The following is a 17455-nucleotide window of genomic DNA, read 5'->3' on the forward strand; positions in this document are numbered from 1 at the left end:
GGAGGAGCATCCAGAGGAGCCTGATGCCAGGCGCGCCTGGGATTACACTCCCTGCGGGCAGCATGAGTCGTTCCCTGCCAGCGCCTCTGTGCCCCTGGCAAGGCCTGTAGCTCTCCGGGGAGGAGGGTCCCGGGAGCAGCGCACCAGGAGCCCCCAGAGGAAGGATGGGGCCAGATGTGAATGCAGTTTTCAGCTTATGAAGGAGTTTTAAGGAAAACAATTATTTAATTTCCACTTATTCACGTTCACAAGACTTCTGTGGGAAGTGCCAGCGAGTCACACCCCCCCTCCCCATCCCCACTGGAGTTATCAGGCTTTTTCTGGCAGCACGTTGAACTCTTCTTGGTACTTCTGGCAATGACGGACCTTCAGGACAGATTTATCTGCTAAATGCTCTTGGGCAGGAGATACAGGGAAACTTCTGGAAGCAGTGCCAGCAGAGCAGAGCCCAGAGCGCGCCCAGGGTGCTCACTGGCCGGGCTGCCCCGCCTGGCCTGAAGACTGAGCCCGCCCCGTCCGCTTGCAGCTTGTCTGCAGGGAGGCCCTCGGGGCCCCCTTCTGCTCTCATCCTCTGCCCAGTCTCCGTTCCGGCCGTCGAGGGATGCGAACTTGGGAATGGAGTTGGCCCTCCCCAGGCCGGTGCTGACGGAGAGGACCATCTGAGGCCAGCTTTGTTCACGGGGAGGAGGGCGCTGGCCTGGCCTGCATCCCCCACCATGTTCCTGCTGCTGCCTTTCGACAACCTGATTGTCAGCCTCCTGGGCATCTCCCTGACTGTCCTCTTCACCCTCCTCCTGGTTTTCATCATCGTCCCCGCCGTTTTCGGAGTCTCCTTTGGTATCCGAAAGCTCTACATGAAAACTCTGTTAAAGATCTTTGCGGTGAGTATGCTGTCTACAAACGGTTGCTTCCCCGAGGAGAGGAGAAGTGCCATTAGCCCAAAAAAAAAAAAAAAAAAAGAGTTGTTTCTGTCTGATTGGTTGTGAGCTCTCGGAGGGATGTGGAGAGTATGGGTAGGGTGGGAAGGAAGTGGCATTTTGAGCAGAAAGGGTAACTAACATGAGCTTGTGAAGCCTGTAGCAGTCTTTTCCTTTGAGCTCAGGTACTTGCATGTTTGGTCCATCTGAGCAGAGGGACCACACCTGGCCTATATGTTTCAAAAGGAGGGACTTAGAAACAGTCACTGCGGGACACCGCCTGTGATTATGTAACAGATACTGAAAGTCAGAGCTGCTGCTAGCGTGCTGCCTCACTGATAAGTATGGGAGAGTCTCTCTTTTCTGTTTCAAACATCTATCTTAAATAGGTTCTTAGACTTCAGGCAAAAAGAAGTCACAGAAAAGGACATTTGAAGAATTGTGCTAGTTTCTTTAAGACAGAGGAGAGGAAAAATATTTCCTAACATATGTCAGAACCTAAGTAGTTAGACCGCAGAACAGAACTGGTCATGGGGTTAAGGAAATGGGCAAGAAGTGGTATTTCCTGGAAGTTGATCTGTGCCGTGAGCTTTTCAGTATCTCTTCGGAGGTTTGGTAATTGATGAGCAGCATCTGTTTTCAGTAATCACCAGATCTTCAGCTGTTCTCTTCTACGGCTGAGACCATGTGTAACTGGGGAAATGCACTCGTAATAGTGAAAACACTGCAGGTGTATTTGTTCAGATAGTATCTTATAGTTCAGAATAATTTCACTTGCTGTCCTTTGGTTCTCTGTAGTTCTGCAGTGGACCAGGGTGTCTTATCAACGATAGATTTTATCAGTGAAGAAATAGTGATTCAGAAAGATGAAGTGAGCCAGATGAAATGCTCCATTACAGCAAAAAATATTTCTATGTATATTATTGAAACTTGTGTTTTGATATTTAATATTTGTCTAAGAATATAACTTTTTCACGTTTAAAAAATTGAGGTGAAATTGACACTATAGAAGATTAACCATTTTAAAGGGAACAGTTCTTCAGCATTTCCTGTAGTCACAGGGTTGTATGATAGCCACCTCTGAAGTCCCAGAGCCTCTTCATCACTCCAAAAGGAAACCCCATGTTCATTAAGCAGCTGCGTTTCTGTCCCCTCCCCCCACCCCCTGGCATCTGGCAGCCGTGAATCTGTGTTCTGTCTCTGGATTTACCTGTTCTTGGTATTTCATATTAACAAAATGCTATAAAATGTGCTCTCTTGTGAGTGCTTTTGTTTAGCATCACTTTGTAACTCGTGTCAATACTTTGGTTTTCGTGGCCGAGTAATATGCCACCGTGTGTTTGTACTGTGATGTGCTTATCCACTCATCCACTGATGGGCTGTTCACCTTTTGGCTCTTGTCCATCGTGAGCTATGGTGGGCTTGTACGTATTTGAGCACTCGGGTTTGGTACGAAGATTTCTGAGCACTCCATATGGTCTCTGGGGGTATCTTTGCTACTCAGAGAATGCTCTGAGACCAGCAGCTAAGTGTCACCTACGACATTGGAAATGCAGGCCACAGGCCCCCTTCAGACCTACTAATTCGAACCTGTGCTCCAAGAAGCCCAGGTGTGCAGTAAAGCTTGAGAAGTGGCAATCTAGTCAGTCATTAGTATTTGTTTTAATTAATTATGAAATGTAATTTTCTTGAACTTTAGTCCAAGAAAATCTTCAGCAGAACCCAGGGTTCCTGTGAACCAAGTAACTGCCCACACCCCCTTGCTGCTGGAAAGCGCACATCAGTATGGAGCGAGTCGGGCACCTGATAGCTCACAGCGATGGCGAGTTTTCATTCACACTTATTTAAGCACACGATTAATTCATAGACTTATGGGAATCCTTATTTTCAAAACAGAAAAATAAGAGTAATCAGATCAGAGTCCTTTTGTAGTAGCTAAATTCTTAAAGTTTGGGTCACTTTGGGTGAAGAAGACCTAGAATATATGTACATTCCCTATTCCATTTTGAAAATGTCTCCTCAAATCAGTATTTTAAAGTTCCATGGGACAGGTATTCCTGAGCCATCAGAGACTGCTGACCACATCTTGAAAATCACTGGAAATGGAAGTCGTGTATACGTGTGTGTGTGTGTGTGTGTGTGTGTGTGTGTGTGTGTGTGTGTGCGCGCGCGCGAGCACGCGTGTGTGCACGTGCTCATTGGTGACCTCAAGATTTCAGATTTCAGGATCTCAGTTTGTACCTCGTATTTCCTGGAGGTGTGTGTCAGGCACTTGGAGGGTTCTGGGTATCCCAGGGCTCCTGTCCTGTTGAGCTTCCTGGATGATGATAACAACTTGGCTGTGAGCCCAAGTAAGGGGTGGGTGAGGAAGGGCTGATGCGTCCCAGCAGGGCCAGTGGGTGGTTCTGCAAGAGTGGTCCTTCCTCACCGTCTGAGCAGGGTTGTTGCTCTCATTTGATCTTGGTGGACATTAAGAACTGAATGCCATTTTTATCAGCAGTATGAAATACAAGTTGGAGTTGGCCAAACTGATTTTAGATCTTGGAAATACATCAGGGTATCCATGTATACATCTGAAATACACCTAAACTTGTGGGTGGGTGCTTTTAATAAAGACAGCACCTTTAGTTTGCCTTTTTTTATCGTCTTCATCCCTTCATAAACTGGGGTGCTCTGTATGATTTTGCAGTGGGAAGGAGGCTTAGAGATCATCTTCATTTCATGGGTCTCTTCCTAACTACACATCTGAATGACCTGGGGAGCATTTAAAAAATGACTTGTTTGGGAGCACTCGACTACCCCCTGGAAAGTCTGGTCTAACTGGTTTTGGTGGGCATTTTTAAAAAGGTCCCCCAGTGACTCTAACATCTACCATCACGAGGTGGAATCTGATTGACTTCCTCCAGAGTGGGGCCCTGCCTTGGTGAATGTTTCTAACCTACAGAGCATGGTGGCCTTGACGCTGTGTGACCTGTGCGGTTAGGGTGGAGCGATAGCACAGCTTCCACCAGACTCTGGAGACTTGCCCCCGAGCCCGGCCGCCACGCCACGAGGAAGCCCAGGCCCCGTGGCGTTCCAGCTCCCAGTTCTGGGGAGGCTGTGACGACAGGCTGATGGCATCAGCTGCCACCCTCGGGAGCCCACGGGCCTTCAGGGAGTTCCAGCCCCTGCCTTCAGCCTCCACCAGCCCATGCCAGACCCTGTGCGGTTTGCAGATTCAAGAGCAGAGTAAATAGTGGTGGTCTTTTAAGCCAGTGGTAGATAACCAGACAAATAATAATAGTTTTGTGTTGCCTTTTGGTTGTGGTAATATTTTATGGGGGTCTTAACAGCCTGTGCATATAATTTTCTGTCTGCATTTTCTTTTCCAATCTTATCAGCCAGCTGTTCTGCACATTTACTCGATAATCTTCATCAGGATGAATCAAGCTGGTTGTCTGGTAGTCTGCACGTTGCATCAGGCTGTGCTTTCGGAGGGCCTGAGTCAGTGCAGCTGGTCTGCCACGATGGCACGCCTCCCCGCGTGCCTTGGTGCACCTGCCCAGGGGCTGGAGGGATGCGTAGTCGGTGTCTTTCCTCCTGGAGGACAGCTGGCAGGTCCTGTTAACGCTGAGTGGAAATGCTTTAGTTTTCTTAATGTTTGTGCTTCAGGTTTATTACACAGCACAATGGTGGTGATAATGTTTGGGGTACAGTTCCTAGAAGTGGACTTTGAACTGAGTTGAGAATGATTTGGGAAAGCAGTGAAGAAAGTCTGTATATAAAGGAGAAAGATAGGGGTGAGGAAATGACTTGAATTTTTTGCCCGATGTCAAAGCGATTGACCAGGTCAGAGGAGGCGGCTGTAATGTGCTTTGACGTCAGGCTCCACAGCAGAACTGGTTGGAAACCAGTGATGGAGGTGAGGAGGTCAAAGAGGCTGAACAAGCGGTGGCATTGTGGTGGGTAGGTGCGACCCTTTTGAGGGTTTTCTTACCAGCTGTGGGACGACGTAAGTCCTCAGACCTGGCAGTCTGCTTCCTCCAGGGAGTGGGAGTGTGGTGCATGCCTCCTTCACATGGTGCAGGTCCAAGAGGGGATGTGTGTCAGCGGCACCCCCTTCCCACCCCCGTGGGAAGGGTCATTCCAGTGTGACGGGGGGAAGTCGCTCAAAGGATGAACGGAAGGAGATAAGAGTGAGATTACGGCGGGGAGGATGCTCAGAAGTGGTTTTGGAGACCCTGATGAAGAGAAACCTTGGTCATTGGTGAATTAAACCCAGTCCTTTTTGACTGCCTAAGTGCTGCATGGCACTTGATCAGACTCCGCTGCCCCGCACGTCTGGGTGGATTCTGGCTTTTGCCCACTGACGCAGCTATAGTTGAGTAGGAAAGACCGATGTCTGCCTACAGAACCGATTCAGAATGTGACACCAGTTAAAATATGCGGGTGGGGGTGAGCTCTGACTGCAGGAGTTGGGGAGGTACCATTTCATCTAAGATGTGGCATTCGAATGGATTTACAAAGGCAGCAGTGCTCTAGGAATGCAGTGGGTAGAGGCGAGCAGGGGCAGTCTGGTTTAGAGACAGTGCCTGGCTCAGGATAGGAGAGCCATCGGGTTCCTGGAGGGGCTGGGATAGCTTATAAAACCGGCTGTTCTTTAGGCTTTGAGAAGCCATTGAAAAGCCCCTGAAAGCCCAGGCCAGGGGATGAGACCAGTGTGCGTCATTTGGCTTGGAGGGAGGAAGGAGCACAGTGGAACCTGTCGCACCTGTGTAGGAAAGAGAGGACGGTGGTGGCCTGACTCAGGCAGCTGGGGAGGAAGCGTCCGGGGCGGGCTGAAAGGACTGGGTGGACGCATGGGCAGCTTGGGGATCCCAGGAGGAGGGCGGGTGACGGGGAGCACGGTGGGGTCCGGGCGTGTGGTGGGGTCCGGGCGTGTGCATTTGCCTCTCCCTCTCACACCGGCTGTGAGGGCGGAGGGATGCTAGCACATGGTCACGACCAGCAGGTGATCAGAAACGTGAGGTGTGAAGTCAGGATTGTGAATTTGATAGCAGCTACCAAGTTATGGAGAAGGAAATGGCAACCCATTCCAGTATTCTTGCCTGGAGAATCCCATGGACAGAGGAGCCTGGTAGGCTACAGTCCACCGGGTTGCAAAGAGTCGGACACGACTGAGCGACTTCACTTTCTTTCTACCAAGTTATTCCCTCATAGCTCAGTTGGTAAAGAATCCACCTGCAATGCAGGAGACCCTGCTGGGTCAGAAAGATCCTCTGAAGAAGGGAAAGGCTACCCACCCCAATATTCTGGCCTGGAGAATCCCGTGGAATGTATAGTCTGCGGGGTCGCAAAGAGTCAGACACTTTTTCACTCACTGAGCGATTCTAGCCAAAGCAGGGAGGGAAGAGAGACTTGTTAAAAGATGCTATCTCTGTCGGGGAAGTGGGAGAGGGTGGGGTGCTGGGAGCCTGGCTTCTCTGGGGGCTGATTCTTGGGCATCCACAGTCTGGTCGGGGAAGGGGCGGTGCAGGCCAGCTGGAGAAGAGGGAGGTCTCACTGAGGCAAGGCTGCAGAGGCTGTCTGGCCTTCCCCGGGTGCTGGGCTTCTGAGCGGCAGCACAGCAGAGTGACTAACCAGCAAAGATGCGCCCGTCACCCCGCCCACCTTCTAAGGGTCCGGCCTGCCTGTCACCTGCCGAGGGCTGTCTTGGGTTTAGTCTACAGGGCAGCGTGTCTGTGCCCCTAACAGTCTCTGTGCAGGAGAAGCTGAGAAGGCAATAATTAAGTAATCTGACCCTGAACAGGGACTCAAGTGGCATGTTGGATCAAGGGAAGGAAGAGGAGATTTTGGCGAAATGAGCTCTGGACCTGGGGCTCTCACTTTATTCTGGATATCTGCATACGATACTTCTTAAAAATGAGGCTCAGAGAAGCCAGGCGTGCCATTCTCAGACGTTGCTGATGCCAGCACCCCCTCCCGAGTCCCTTCGCCTGGCAAAGCAGCCGGTCACTGGGTGCCTGTCCCAGGCGGCCCCTGCCCTGCCCTCTGCCCCTGTTCTGCTGACTTCATCCTTCATACAGACACATTTTGTGATGTCCCCGAAGTTTGGAAAAGCAAAGCTGGAAGAACAAAGCAGGAGGACAGGAGGATGTTTACCATGGAGCCAGAAGCCACAGGCTCACTGAACCAGCATCTTTCCAGTTAAAGCAGAAGCAACAGCCTTCTGGAACTTTCCATCCTGAGTCGGTGCTCACAGCTGTCTACTCTGGGGCTCCGGCGGCCTGGGGCGTGTGCTCCCTGCCTGTCACAGTCTGACCCGCGCGCCAGCACTGAGGTTCTCTGACTTGGGCCTGCAGCACTGAGGCAGTCTTGGCCAGAATGGAGACGTTTTGGGCGATCGAGCTGTGTCTGTACCAGGCTTGGCCCTGAATCGCCTCTTCCCTAGATGGCATTCCCGGGTGGGAGTTCGTCTTCCTGCACTGCAGCAGTTATGTTTACATTTTCTTCTAGAAAAAATGTCCTCCGTGCCAGAATCCATCAGGGGCTAAGAACCCGACAGGGGTCGTGTGTGTTTTCCCGCCTCAGACCTTGGCGTGGGTGGCTTTGTAAGCGGCCTGTCTTCTCTGGACCATGGCGTCCGAGAGGTTTCTGCACGTGCTCAGGTCGCTGAGGAGGCGCACGTCCTGCTGCTCGCTCCGCCACCCTGCTCACACCTCAGGCTCTACCAGCAGGGTCTCACAGAGGCTTTGGGCTGTGTGGATTCTGTGGCATCGTGGAGGGACAGGGTTCTTCTCTCCCTAGCATAGCTGTGGAGACAGGAGTTTGAAAGGACACCTTTGAAATGCGGGTTCTGTGTCCTTGTCATCGCGGTCCCAGCGTCGGGCAGGTGCGAGCTGGCATGCTCACCCCTCCCTCCTGCTAGTAGGAGCCGCCCAGCCCCGGGCTCTCGGTTGGCACTTAGGGTTCTGATGAAGGGCGAGAGGCTCTAGGAAGAGGCTCCCCTGTGGTCCCTGTTACTTCAGTAAGATGAGGGCACTGGGGGCTTGCAGTCTCCCAGAGCCTGTCACACACGGCCTCTCATGTCCTCGCCAAGGGAAGGTCGATGCACCTTCATCCAGTTTTGTGGGTGAAAGACCAGCGCGATGGGATGAATTGCTGAAGGCACACAGAACTCTCGAACTTGGGATTTGAACCTAGTTTTTTTTGCTTAACTTTTTTTTTTTTTAATTAACACTAAGCTACTTTCAAGCTTTTTGTGTCAAATTGTGGCATCTCCCGTTACATATTTATTACTCAGAGGGTAAATGGACAGTCCACGTATACATAGTATTTAAATCTTTTATCAACTTAAAAGCTAAAATTGTTGCTTTCTTGGAATAATTTGGGAAGCAGGCAGTACCTTCCCGGACGATTGGCTTGGCAGTTGGCGAAGAGCTGTCATTTGGCAGAAACGAAGGAAGCAGTCCAGGTCGTCAGGGACAGGTCTGCCTGGAGGAGAGGGCTCCAAGCTTCCCCAGAGCCCGCGCTCCAGGTGCAGTCTGATCCGGGGTGATTGGGCTTGAGGCTGCCACAGATCGGAAGTGGAGGAGCCCCCTGAGAGGAGAAGGGGCTCACCCTGTGTGTTGCTGTTCCCCTGCAGTGGGCTACCTTGAGGATGGAGAGAGGAGCCAAGGAGAACCACCACCAGCTTTACAAGCCCTACACCAATGGTAAGACAGGGCCCCGGGACCCCCCACCCCACCCCTGCTCCCTGCGGCAGGCAGGGAGTATGCCCTGAGCATTTCTGATGCCCTTCTCCCAGCGGACCACCTGACAGGGCTGTTGTCTTGCAGGAATCATTGCAAAAGACCCCACGTCACTAGAGGAAGAGATCAAAGAAATCCGCCGGAGCGGGAGCAGTAAGGCGCTGGACAACACTCCTGAGTTTGAGCTCTCGGACATTTTCTACTTCTGCCGGAAAGGAATGGAGACCATCATGGACGACGAGGTGACCAAGAGGTTCTCGGCAGAGGAGCTGGAGTCCTGGAACCTGCTGAGCAGGACCAATTACAACTTCCATTACATCAGCCTGCGGCTCACCGTGCTGTGGGGCTTGGGCGTGCTCATCCGCTACTGCTTCCTGCTGCCGCTCAGGTGAGGCCCGGCCCACGCCCCGTGCTCCCACTTCAGAGGAGGCTGGTGGAGTCCTCCCATCAGCCAGGCCGTCCGGCTCTCGGAAGGGTGCCCGGGCTTGTCCTTTAGAAAGGCCCTGGGTTGTCTGCATAGCAGACAGAAATAAGAAATAGTTGAGTTTCTCAAAGATAAATTGCTTGTCTGGACGGACTAAGCCCAGGGACAGGAGCACGGTGTTCTTTGTGGCCCCCCTCCCCGGGCCTGGCTGGTTCTTTCCTGCAGCTTCTTCTCCAGGACAGAGGCGATATTGATCTCCCGGGTCTCTGTGCCATGTGCTGTTCTGAGTAGGCCTTGCCGGCTGCTGGCACCTTTGGACCCTACTTCCTGCTGCTTCACAGAGAAGCTGTGCTTTTGCCAGGGGTTAAAGCCAAGGGGAAGGGGGAGGCTGCAGGACAGCAGGTGCCTGAGGGCAGCATGGCCAGCCATCGGCTGCCCTATCCTGGCTGCTTCCTGGTGCCAAGGCGGGGGTGTCTGTCAGCTGAGAACCAAGTCATGGCGCCCTGTCCCAGGAGAGTGAGCAGCCCCGGTTCCAATCCCAGTGGGAGCCCTGTGGGAGCCAGCGATCGCGTCTGGCGTTCTCACACATTCAGGTCTACACTCAGGGCAGGAGTTTGTCTGTCTGCTGTACTGTAACTTGTCTTCTCGTTACAGGATAGCTCTTGCTTTCACGGGGATCAGCCTCCTGGTGGTGGGCACAACGATGGTGGGGTACCTGCCAAACGGGAGGTGAGCGGAGCGTGGGCTTTGGACTCTGCGGGTACCACAGGGGGTGGGCGGTGCAGCCCAAACCACAGGCTCTTAGATGGAGTCAGTAGCTCCATGGTAACTGACTCGGCAGCAAAGCTCTGTCCCCCCTCACTGATCTTACCTGTGACTGTTCTTTTTGCCCTCCAGCCTTCTCATTCCTCCAGCTTTAAAGACAAAACAGAGAAACCACAAAATGGTAGTGTCCAGGGCTCGCAGGCTTTACAAAGCAAGTAGTTGAGTTTTGAGCATTCTACTGTGTTGATAAATTGTCGAGAGGGTAAGAAGTGTAGGTAGGTAGGTCCTTTTTGTTTGCTTTTTCCTTTTTTTTTTTTCTTTTTTAAGAAATGGGATCCTTCTGGGAAGTTCTGGGGCTGGCAGACCTCTCTTCTGCCCCAGCTGGTGGGGAGGTTTGACTCTCTGGCCTCCGCCTGCCTCTGGCTGTCACTGGCAAAGACTCTAGGGGACTCACCTTTGCTGGAAATTCTCAGGCTGAGACTTCTGAGTCCATCACCCGCGGTGAATGTGAGCCGTCCTCATCATTTCTTCCTTTGTCTGTAGACAGAAGGATGCTAATACTTACCGTAGACGCTAATAATTATAAAAATACTTCTATATACAGTTGTGAAGGGCGTAGGCAGAGATGGTTAGATGGTTAGACCCGGCACCCTTTGCTGACTCCCTGTGTGCACGTAAGGTGAAAGCAGAGCTCTCTGTCCCGTTGTCGCAGGTTCAAGGAGTTCCTGAGCAAGCACGTGCACCTCATGTGCTACCGGATCTGTGTGCGCGCCCTGACAGCCATCATCACCTACCACGACAGGTGAGCGTCCACGGGGGCGCCACGTGGCACGCGGGGTGGCGCTGCTGAAACTTGGGGGGCTGGACCCCGGCCAGATGCGCGTTCCAGACGCATCGTCTCACGCCGATTCCCCTTGCTCCTCGAACCTTGTGAACAGGAAGAACCGGCCTAGAGATGGCGGCATCTGCGTGGCCAACCACACGTCTCCCATTGACGTTATCATTCTGGCCAGTGATGGCTACTACGCCATGGTAAGGCCTCCCTCCCAGAGTCCTCTAGCTGGTCACGGCCGGGAGCTCTGTCTCCAGGGGGTGAGCGGGCAAGCGTCCTTTCAGACTCGGGCCCCAGCCTAGGCTGTCACCTTGGTTTCCGTGGCCTCAGGGGCTCCTTGGGACCTGGGTGCTGTGAGCCGAGTGGCTGAGCATGTGGGGAAAGTGGAGGTGGGCAGTGGAAAGGCGGGTGGAGGTGGGGAGGGGGGTTTTCTTTTTTCCCCCAGACTTTACACTTTTTATGTCGGGGTGTAGCTAATGACCAGTGTTGTGGTAGTTTCAGGTGAACAGCGAAGGGGCTCAGCCATATGTATACATGTATCCGTCTTCCCACAAGCCCCCCGAGAGGGGATTTGAAGGGACGGGGCGCAGAGGCCTTGGAGAATCCGCACAGGGAGGGCATTTGGACACAGGGGGCTCTGGTTCACGGTTCTTTGTAGGGTTTTCCGTTGCACATCTGCTGTCACAGGTTAGAAGGAGAATTTAAATTCAGAGAGTCTAACTAACAGAGGAACCTCTGGTTACCAGCAAAGCGTAGGGGGAAGGAGGTTGGGGACCGGGTACTTTGTGTGAGGATGGTCTCGCTGCCCTTGCCCCTTCCTCTGCGAGCAGGTGGGGCAGGTGCACGGCGGCCTCATGGGAGTCATCCAGAGAGCCATGGTCAAGGCCTGCCCCCACGTCTGGTTCGAGCGCTCCGAAGTGAAGGATCGCCACCTGGTGGCCAGAAGGTAAACGAGCGACACGTACACGCGCACAGCCCGATTTTAGGGGAGGTTGTGCCTCCAGCCTTCTCCACTGAGCCCAGCTGCTTCCGAATCTGAAATGTGGACTCTAGACAGTATGGAAACTGTAGTGTTAACGAGTTAGTAGTGTTTTTAACCTTTTTTTAATTGAATTCCTTGAACCCATTGTCATAACAACCTACAAACTTTTAATGTGGGTTCAAATCTCAAAATGAGCTCACTGTCACACGTGAAAGCACACTTTGAGCAATAGAATAAAGCGCAGCTCTGTTTCCAAGGAAGATAAAAGGCAGATGTGGCACAGGTTAGGGTGAGAGCTTTGTGTAACTCGAGGAGTCGAGGCTCCCCTGAGACCCGCTCCCCAGGGCCAGTGGGCCGCCCTGTTCCCTGCACTGCGTCTCAGGGCTGCAGGGCCACCCAGCACGGCCCTAGGAAGTCGGGGCAAGCGTTTCTCGAGGCTGCTCTGGCGGGTGAGCCCGTTAGGCAGTCTCAGATCAGAGCCAAAGGCTGTACACTCAGACTCACGTGCTTCACTCAACAGCTGTTCGTGCTAAATAGTAATCAACCCGGGTTCCCTGTCCAACTTAGGCCTTTTGTCTGTTAGATCGAGGGTTTATAAAAGGATCGTGTTCATTAGCCTGCTTTTATACCGCACCCAGCATCGCATCTAGGTGGATGGTGATGGACGTGAGGCTGTCTGGCCCTCCCTTCCATTTCTCTCTTCTGCAGGCTGACCGAGCACGTGCAGGATAAAAGCAAGTTGCCCATCCTCATCTTTCCGGAGGGTAAGCTGCTGTGTGGGGAGGCCGGGCAGGCAGGGGAGTCCAGGGCTGTGTTGGAAGAACCTGTCTTCACCGCCTCAGCTGGGGGCCCTTTGGGCTGGTCCTGGAACTGAGAGCTCAGGGGACTCAGTGTGGACTGCGAGCGCTGTCGTGTGGCCCCCTCCTGCGTCTTTGCCCCCAGGCTGCTTGAGCTTGTGGCACAGTCCTTCCCGGGCCTTCCCACCTCAGCGGGGGCTCTGGCCTCCCCTCTGGGCTCCCCGGGACCCTGGGACCCTGGGAGGGGGTCCTGTAAGGAGAGAAGAGGAGGCAGGGCGATGGTCTGCTCGCCCCCCTCCAGCGTGTGTTCCCGCGCTGGGGAGGCGACAGGCTTATCCTCTCGGAAGAGCTGTCAGAAGGACTTTTACTATTATATTGAATCCATAAACTGTTACTGATCTCTGAGGTAAAGGACTGAAAAGAAAAGCATTTTATTCTCTTCTGCATTTTAGGAACCTGCATCAATAATACATCGGTGATGATGTTCAAAAAGGGAAGTTTTGAAATTGGAGCCACAGTTTACCCTGTTGCTATCAAGGTAGGAGCCCTCCGAGCGCCAGTGGCCATCACCGCGGCCGTTGCGGAGAATGGGCGGCTGCAGCCCACGCCTCAGAGCCTTCGGGGTTTGGCAGAGCTCCCCACGTGCTCTCTTTGTTCATAAACCCACAGCTCGGAAGGCACTGCACCTGAAGGGGGCTTCCTGCGGGGCGGGGAGGCCCGGGGGTCTGCGCGTTTGCCCGGCGATGCGGGTGGGTGGGCAGAGGCCGTGTGGCCTTGTCACCGGAGAAGGAAGCAGCTCCTCGGCTTTGGCTCACGTGGCCGCTCTTGAGAACAAAGGGGCCTCAGGAGCCTGTCCTGTCTGCCCCACCTCTCGAGAATCCGAGCCTCTGGCTGTTCAGACCCGCTTGGAGAGAAGGGACGCACTTTGCCAGGCTTCCTTTTTCCTCCTCCTCTCCCCTCCTAGCCCTTTGCTCTTATAAATAGATGCACGTTGTTATTCATAAAAGAATGCCCAGTTACATTACTACCTCTACAAATACACAGCCTTTGTCACTGTGTTTAAATTATTTAGGTTGACAGATCAGGGTGAGGGTGAGCTTGAGTCAGAGTGGTGTTTGGGATCTCACGGGCCTCGGTCATCTGTAGGAATGGTCCTTGTTTTCACCTGGCAGCAGCTGGTGCAGCTGGGGAGGTGGCGTTGCCCTGGGGGAAGCGCAGGCTCCCAGGCCACGCCACTTTCTCAGGGAGGTGACAGGCCAGGCTGGTGGGGAATGAGTGGCTGCCGGGTGAGTAACGGGTCTCTGGACCAGGGCTGCCGGGGAGTTGTTGAGGATGCTGGTCTGGAGGAACAGGAGAGGCTCTGTCTTCAGGGTCTGCCGTGGTGTGAGAATGGGGAGCGTTGGTGTGGCACGCATGACGTCCCGCAGTGTAGCATCCTGGAGGCTCACGGCCTCCCCCTGGGTGTCTATTAAAAACCAGCTGCTGCACAGAAGCCCTTCTTCCTCGCTCCAGTGTTGGGCGTGTTTTTCTGGTTGTGGTGAGTCGGGGCTCCTATTCCTTGAGGTGTGCAGGCTTTTCACTGTAGTGCTGTTCTTACTGCAAGCACAGGCTCCAGGCGCACGGGCGCAGTAGTTGAGGCTCCCGGGCTTAGTTGCCCCATGGCAAGTGGGATCCTCCCAGACCACAGAAGTGGAGCCCGTGTCCCCTGCGTTGCCAGGTGATTCTTACCCATGGTGCCTGGAAGCCCCGGTGTTGGGTCTTCGCAGCTGTGTCAGCATCAGCTGGTGGGGCTATGAGCATGCCCGTCGTTGGGCCCCACGCCCAGAGTTTCAGAGCTTGCATTTCGACCCCATCCTGGGTGCTGCTGGTGTTGCTGGCCGGGAATCTCAGTAAGAAGCTGCCCTTGGTATTTTCAGAGTGTGGACCCTTGGACAGCTACATCCTCTCTGGAACACGGGCATGGCCATTTTCCTTACATCCGAGGCTGAGGAAAGCCCACATGTGATTAAGAACTTCTGCCACCCAAGTAGTTTTCTAGTTTTTGTGAAGCTGTCATTGGTAACCAAACTTGCATAACCTCAGCGGTTTCCAAGCTCTCCCTGCATTTCCACCAAAAGGAAGCCGTTGTCTGATCTGGAGCAATGTATTGCTGATCTGAGTGTTGGCCTTGCTTTTCTCTCCACGGTGTCTGCCCAGCGTGGAACAGAGACTCAGGCCTCAACAGAGGGCTCTCACACGTGAGGCCAGGGTTTCTCTCTGGTCCTGCTTCGTGAACCGTGGCAGTGTTTCCTTGCCATCCCACGTGAGATCCGTTCTCCCACATTTCCTATAAGTAAGCCTGAGTGCCTTCATCTCTGTAGTCGGGTCTGCAGTTAGGCACAGCTCTTTTAACCTTCACTCTAAGAGTCATAGAATGCAGGCTTGGACGTCCTGCAAGAAGAGCATGCAGTTCAAACCCAGCCCGCCAAGCGTGAGCGGCTGCGTGCGGGCGTCTCGGCCGGTGTCCCTCCCCGAGGGCTCCAGGGGGCGCCCGCCGTGGTGGCCACCGAGTCTCGCGGGGTCTCCTCTGCTTTTTCACTTGGGTCCTGGGTGCTTGCGCTGCAGTCACTCTCCGTCTGGCGTCGCATCTGGGAGAGCCCCAGACCCCGTGGCGGCCCAGCCCTGGCTCTTCTCAGGCTTTCTCCTCAAGGATGCGGCCCCGCACGCTGCCTGTCACCTCCCATCCCGCCCACCCCACTGCACTCGTGTTTGGGAGCATGTGGCTCACAGCAGTGGCCGCGTCACCCGCGACGTGCCCCTTGCCAGGGCCTCCACCAGAGGGGCGGGCAGGGGACAGCGTCTGACGGGCACTCCCCCGGGGAAGGCCTCTGTGCCTGGCCACCCAGGCGGCCTCTGGGCTTCTCACAGTCAGTGAGCCCCGTGAAGGGTCAGGACAAAAGCAGAGCTTCCTCGTCGTCTGCTCCCAGATCTGGGCCCCAGAGGTGGGCTTTGAAGGCTGGCCACCATGTAAGGTCTCTCTCTGGGGAGCTGCATGTCAAAGTGCTTGTGAGTGTGTGACGTGACGGGAGCAAGTGTGGGCATCCTGGTGATTGTTGACTCGGGGCTGGATCTGTGGCGCCGTGGTCCCGTCCTCTGCGCGCTGGTCGGTTGGCTTGAGGACCTAAAGAGTAGATGCTGGACGCCCGTGAGGGAGACAGGACGCGGCGGGGAAGGGCTGCGTCCCCGCTCTGCCAAGGAGGCAGGCACTGCTGGAGGCCAGCGGTGCCTGGGCTGCGCTTACTGGGGAGTGTTCGGGTCGTGGGGCGGGGAGCTGTGTCCTCCTGCTCACCTCACCCCGGGTTGGGGGCACTGTTCGGAAAGGTTGCTGTTCACACACACACACATGCACGCACACACACACACAGCCTGTTCACAGACACACACATAGAACACTGTTCACACACACAAACACACACTGTTGACACACACACACATGCACACAGACACATGCAGCCTGTTGACACACAAATACTGTTGACACCCATGCAAACGCACACACACTGTTGACATACACTCTTGCACGTGCGCGTGCGCGCGCGCGCACACACACACACACACACACACACACACCCCGCCCTGTCACCCCGCAGTATGACCCGCAGTTCGGGGACGCCTTCTATAACAGCAGCAAGTACGGGATGATGACCTACCTACTCAGGATGATGACCAGCTGGGCCATCGTCTGCAGCGTGTGGTACCTGCCCCCGATGACCAGACAGGTGGGTGCCCAGCCCATGCCCGGGGCCCCCGTGCTCTGTGCCCCACGCCCGGCTCGAGGGCTGGCACACGTCCTCTCTTGCAGGCGGAGGAGGACGCGGTCCAGTTTGCCAACAGGGTGAAGTCCGCCATCGCCAGGCAGGGTGGCCTGGTGGACCTGCTGTGGTGAGTCGGGCCAGGCTCTGCCCGCCGAGTCTGGGGATGGGATTTCTGAGGCGGGTGCTGCCGGCTTACTCCGTCCACTCAGACACCCCCTCCCCGGGTGTGGGGGGCGCACAGCTGGCCGGGAGCGGGGTGGGCTTGGGCTGCTGCTCGGATACCCAGCCCTGCCGTGCTCTCGTCAGGGACGGTGGCCTGAAGCGGGAGAAGGTGAAGGACACATTCAAGGAGGAGCAGCAGAAGCTGTACAGCAAGATGATCGTCGGCAACCACGAGGACCGGAGCCGGTCCTGAGCCCCGCCGCCGCCTGGACCGGCTCCACGCAAGGACTCCAGCGTCCGAGCCGCCCAGCCGCCCTGGGACAAACTGCCTTGTGTCCCTTTCCGCCAAGTCCATTGGAGGAATGCCATTAAAAGTCCCTCCCCACCGAGCCTGAGCGGCCTGAGTGCTGGGCGGGAGCCCGCGTCCCTGCAGGGGCCTGGGGCACCGTCTGTCTGAGGCCCGTGTGTGCGGGGGACCTCTCCGGGCAGCGCTGCCCCAGGAGCGCCCGGCCTCAGGGCCAGACTCATGGGAGAGGCTGTGTCTGCAGGGCCGGGGGAGTGCTGTTCTCCCCCCGAGGGGCCGGCGCGGCAGAGGCTGGTCCCCCCGCTCGGCAGCTGCCACACTCGTCTGCCCCCAGACCGGGGGGTGGGGACACCTGCCTCCCTGGGTTGTTGTGAGGGAAGGGCGGCCAGCCCAGTGTGGTGGTCCAGGGCTGGGAGGGGGGTGGGCGAGGGAGAGCCAGAGCCGTGCAGGGTTTGGGGTTCGTTCCTGTGAGTCAATAAAGCTGTCTTTGATGGTGACTGAATCGAGGGGTTTCTCCCTTCACCCTCTCTCCCCCGGCTGTGACCCTGAGTAGTGGGTTTCTCACCAGCATTGCGATTCTCTGAGTTAACCGGCATGGGGGCTTGGCTTCCAGAATGGGGGCTTGTGGTGTTGGGAAGAAGGTGATGCCCCCCTGTCAGATGTCTGCGCATCTCTGGGTGACTTGGAATCCCCAGCACTGTTCAGATGGCGTTTCCCCCCACATGGGTGCCGCAGGGTTGAAAGTATG

At 55.0% G+C, this 17455-nt stretch overlaps 1 protein-coding gene across 2 annotated transcripts; it reads left to right on the top strand.

Annotated features, from left to right (window-relative positions):
• The first annotated feature begins 336 nt into the window (after nt 1-336).
• On the top strand, nt 337-17209 carry GPAT4 (glycerol-3-phosphate acyltransferase 4). 2 transcript variants are annotated; one of them, XM_052661271.1, is made up of 13 exons: nt 337-881; nt 8542-8611; nt 8735-9035; nt 9726-9800; nt 10549-10638; nt 10775-10868; nt 11499-11614; nt 12359-12414; nt 12900-12985; nt 16077-16205; nt 16289-16368; nt 16548-16625; nt 16676-17209. In XM_052661271.1, the coding sequence occupies exons 1-13, from the start codon at nt 717-719 to the stop codon at nt 16773-16775; spliced, it is 1440 nt and encodes a 479-aa protein (XP_052517231.1). In that variant the 5' UTR covers nt 337-716; the 3' UTR covers nt 16776-17209. The 2 variants fall into 2 exon arrangements, with proteins under 2 accessions (XP_052517231.1, XP_052517233.1); XM_052661273.1 differs by having other exon boundaries at nt 16548-17209.
• The last annotated feature ends 246 nt before the right edge of the window (nt 17210-17455 follow it).

The sequence above is a fragment of the Budorcas taxicolor genome, chromosome 24, assembly GCF_023091745.1.
Source record: "Budorcas taxicolor isolate Tak-1 chromosome 24, Takin1.1, whole genome shotgun sequence".
NCBI lineage: Eukaryota > Metazoa > Chordata > Mammalia > Artiodactyla > Bovidae > Budorcas > Budorcas taxicolor.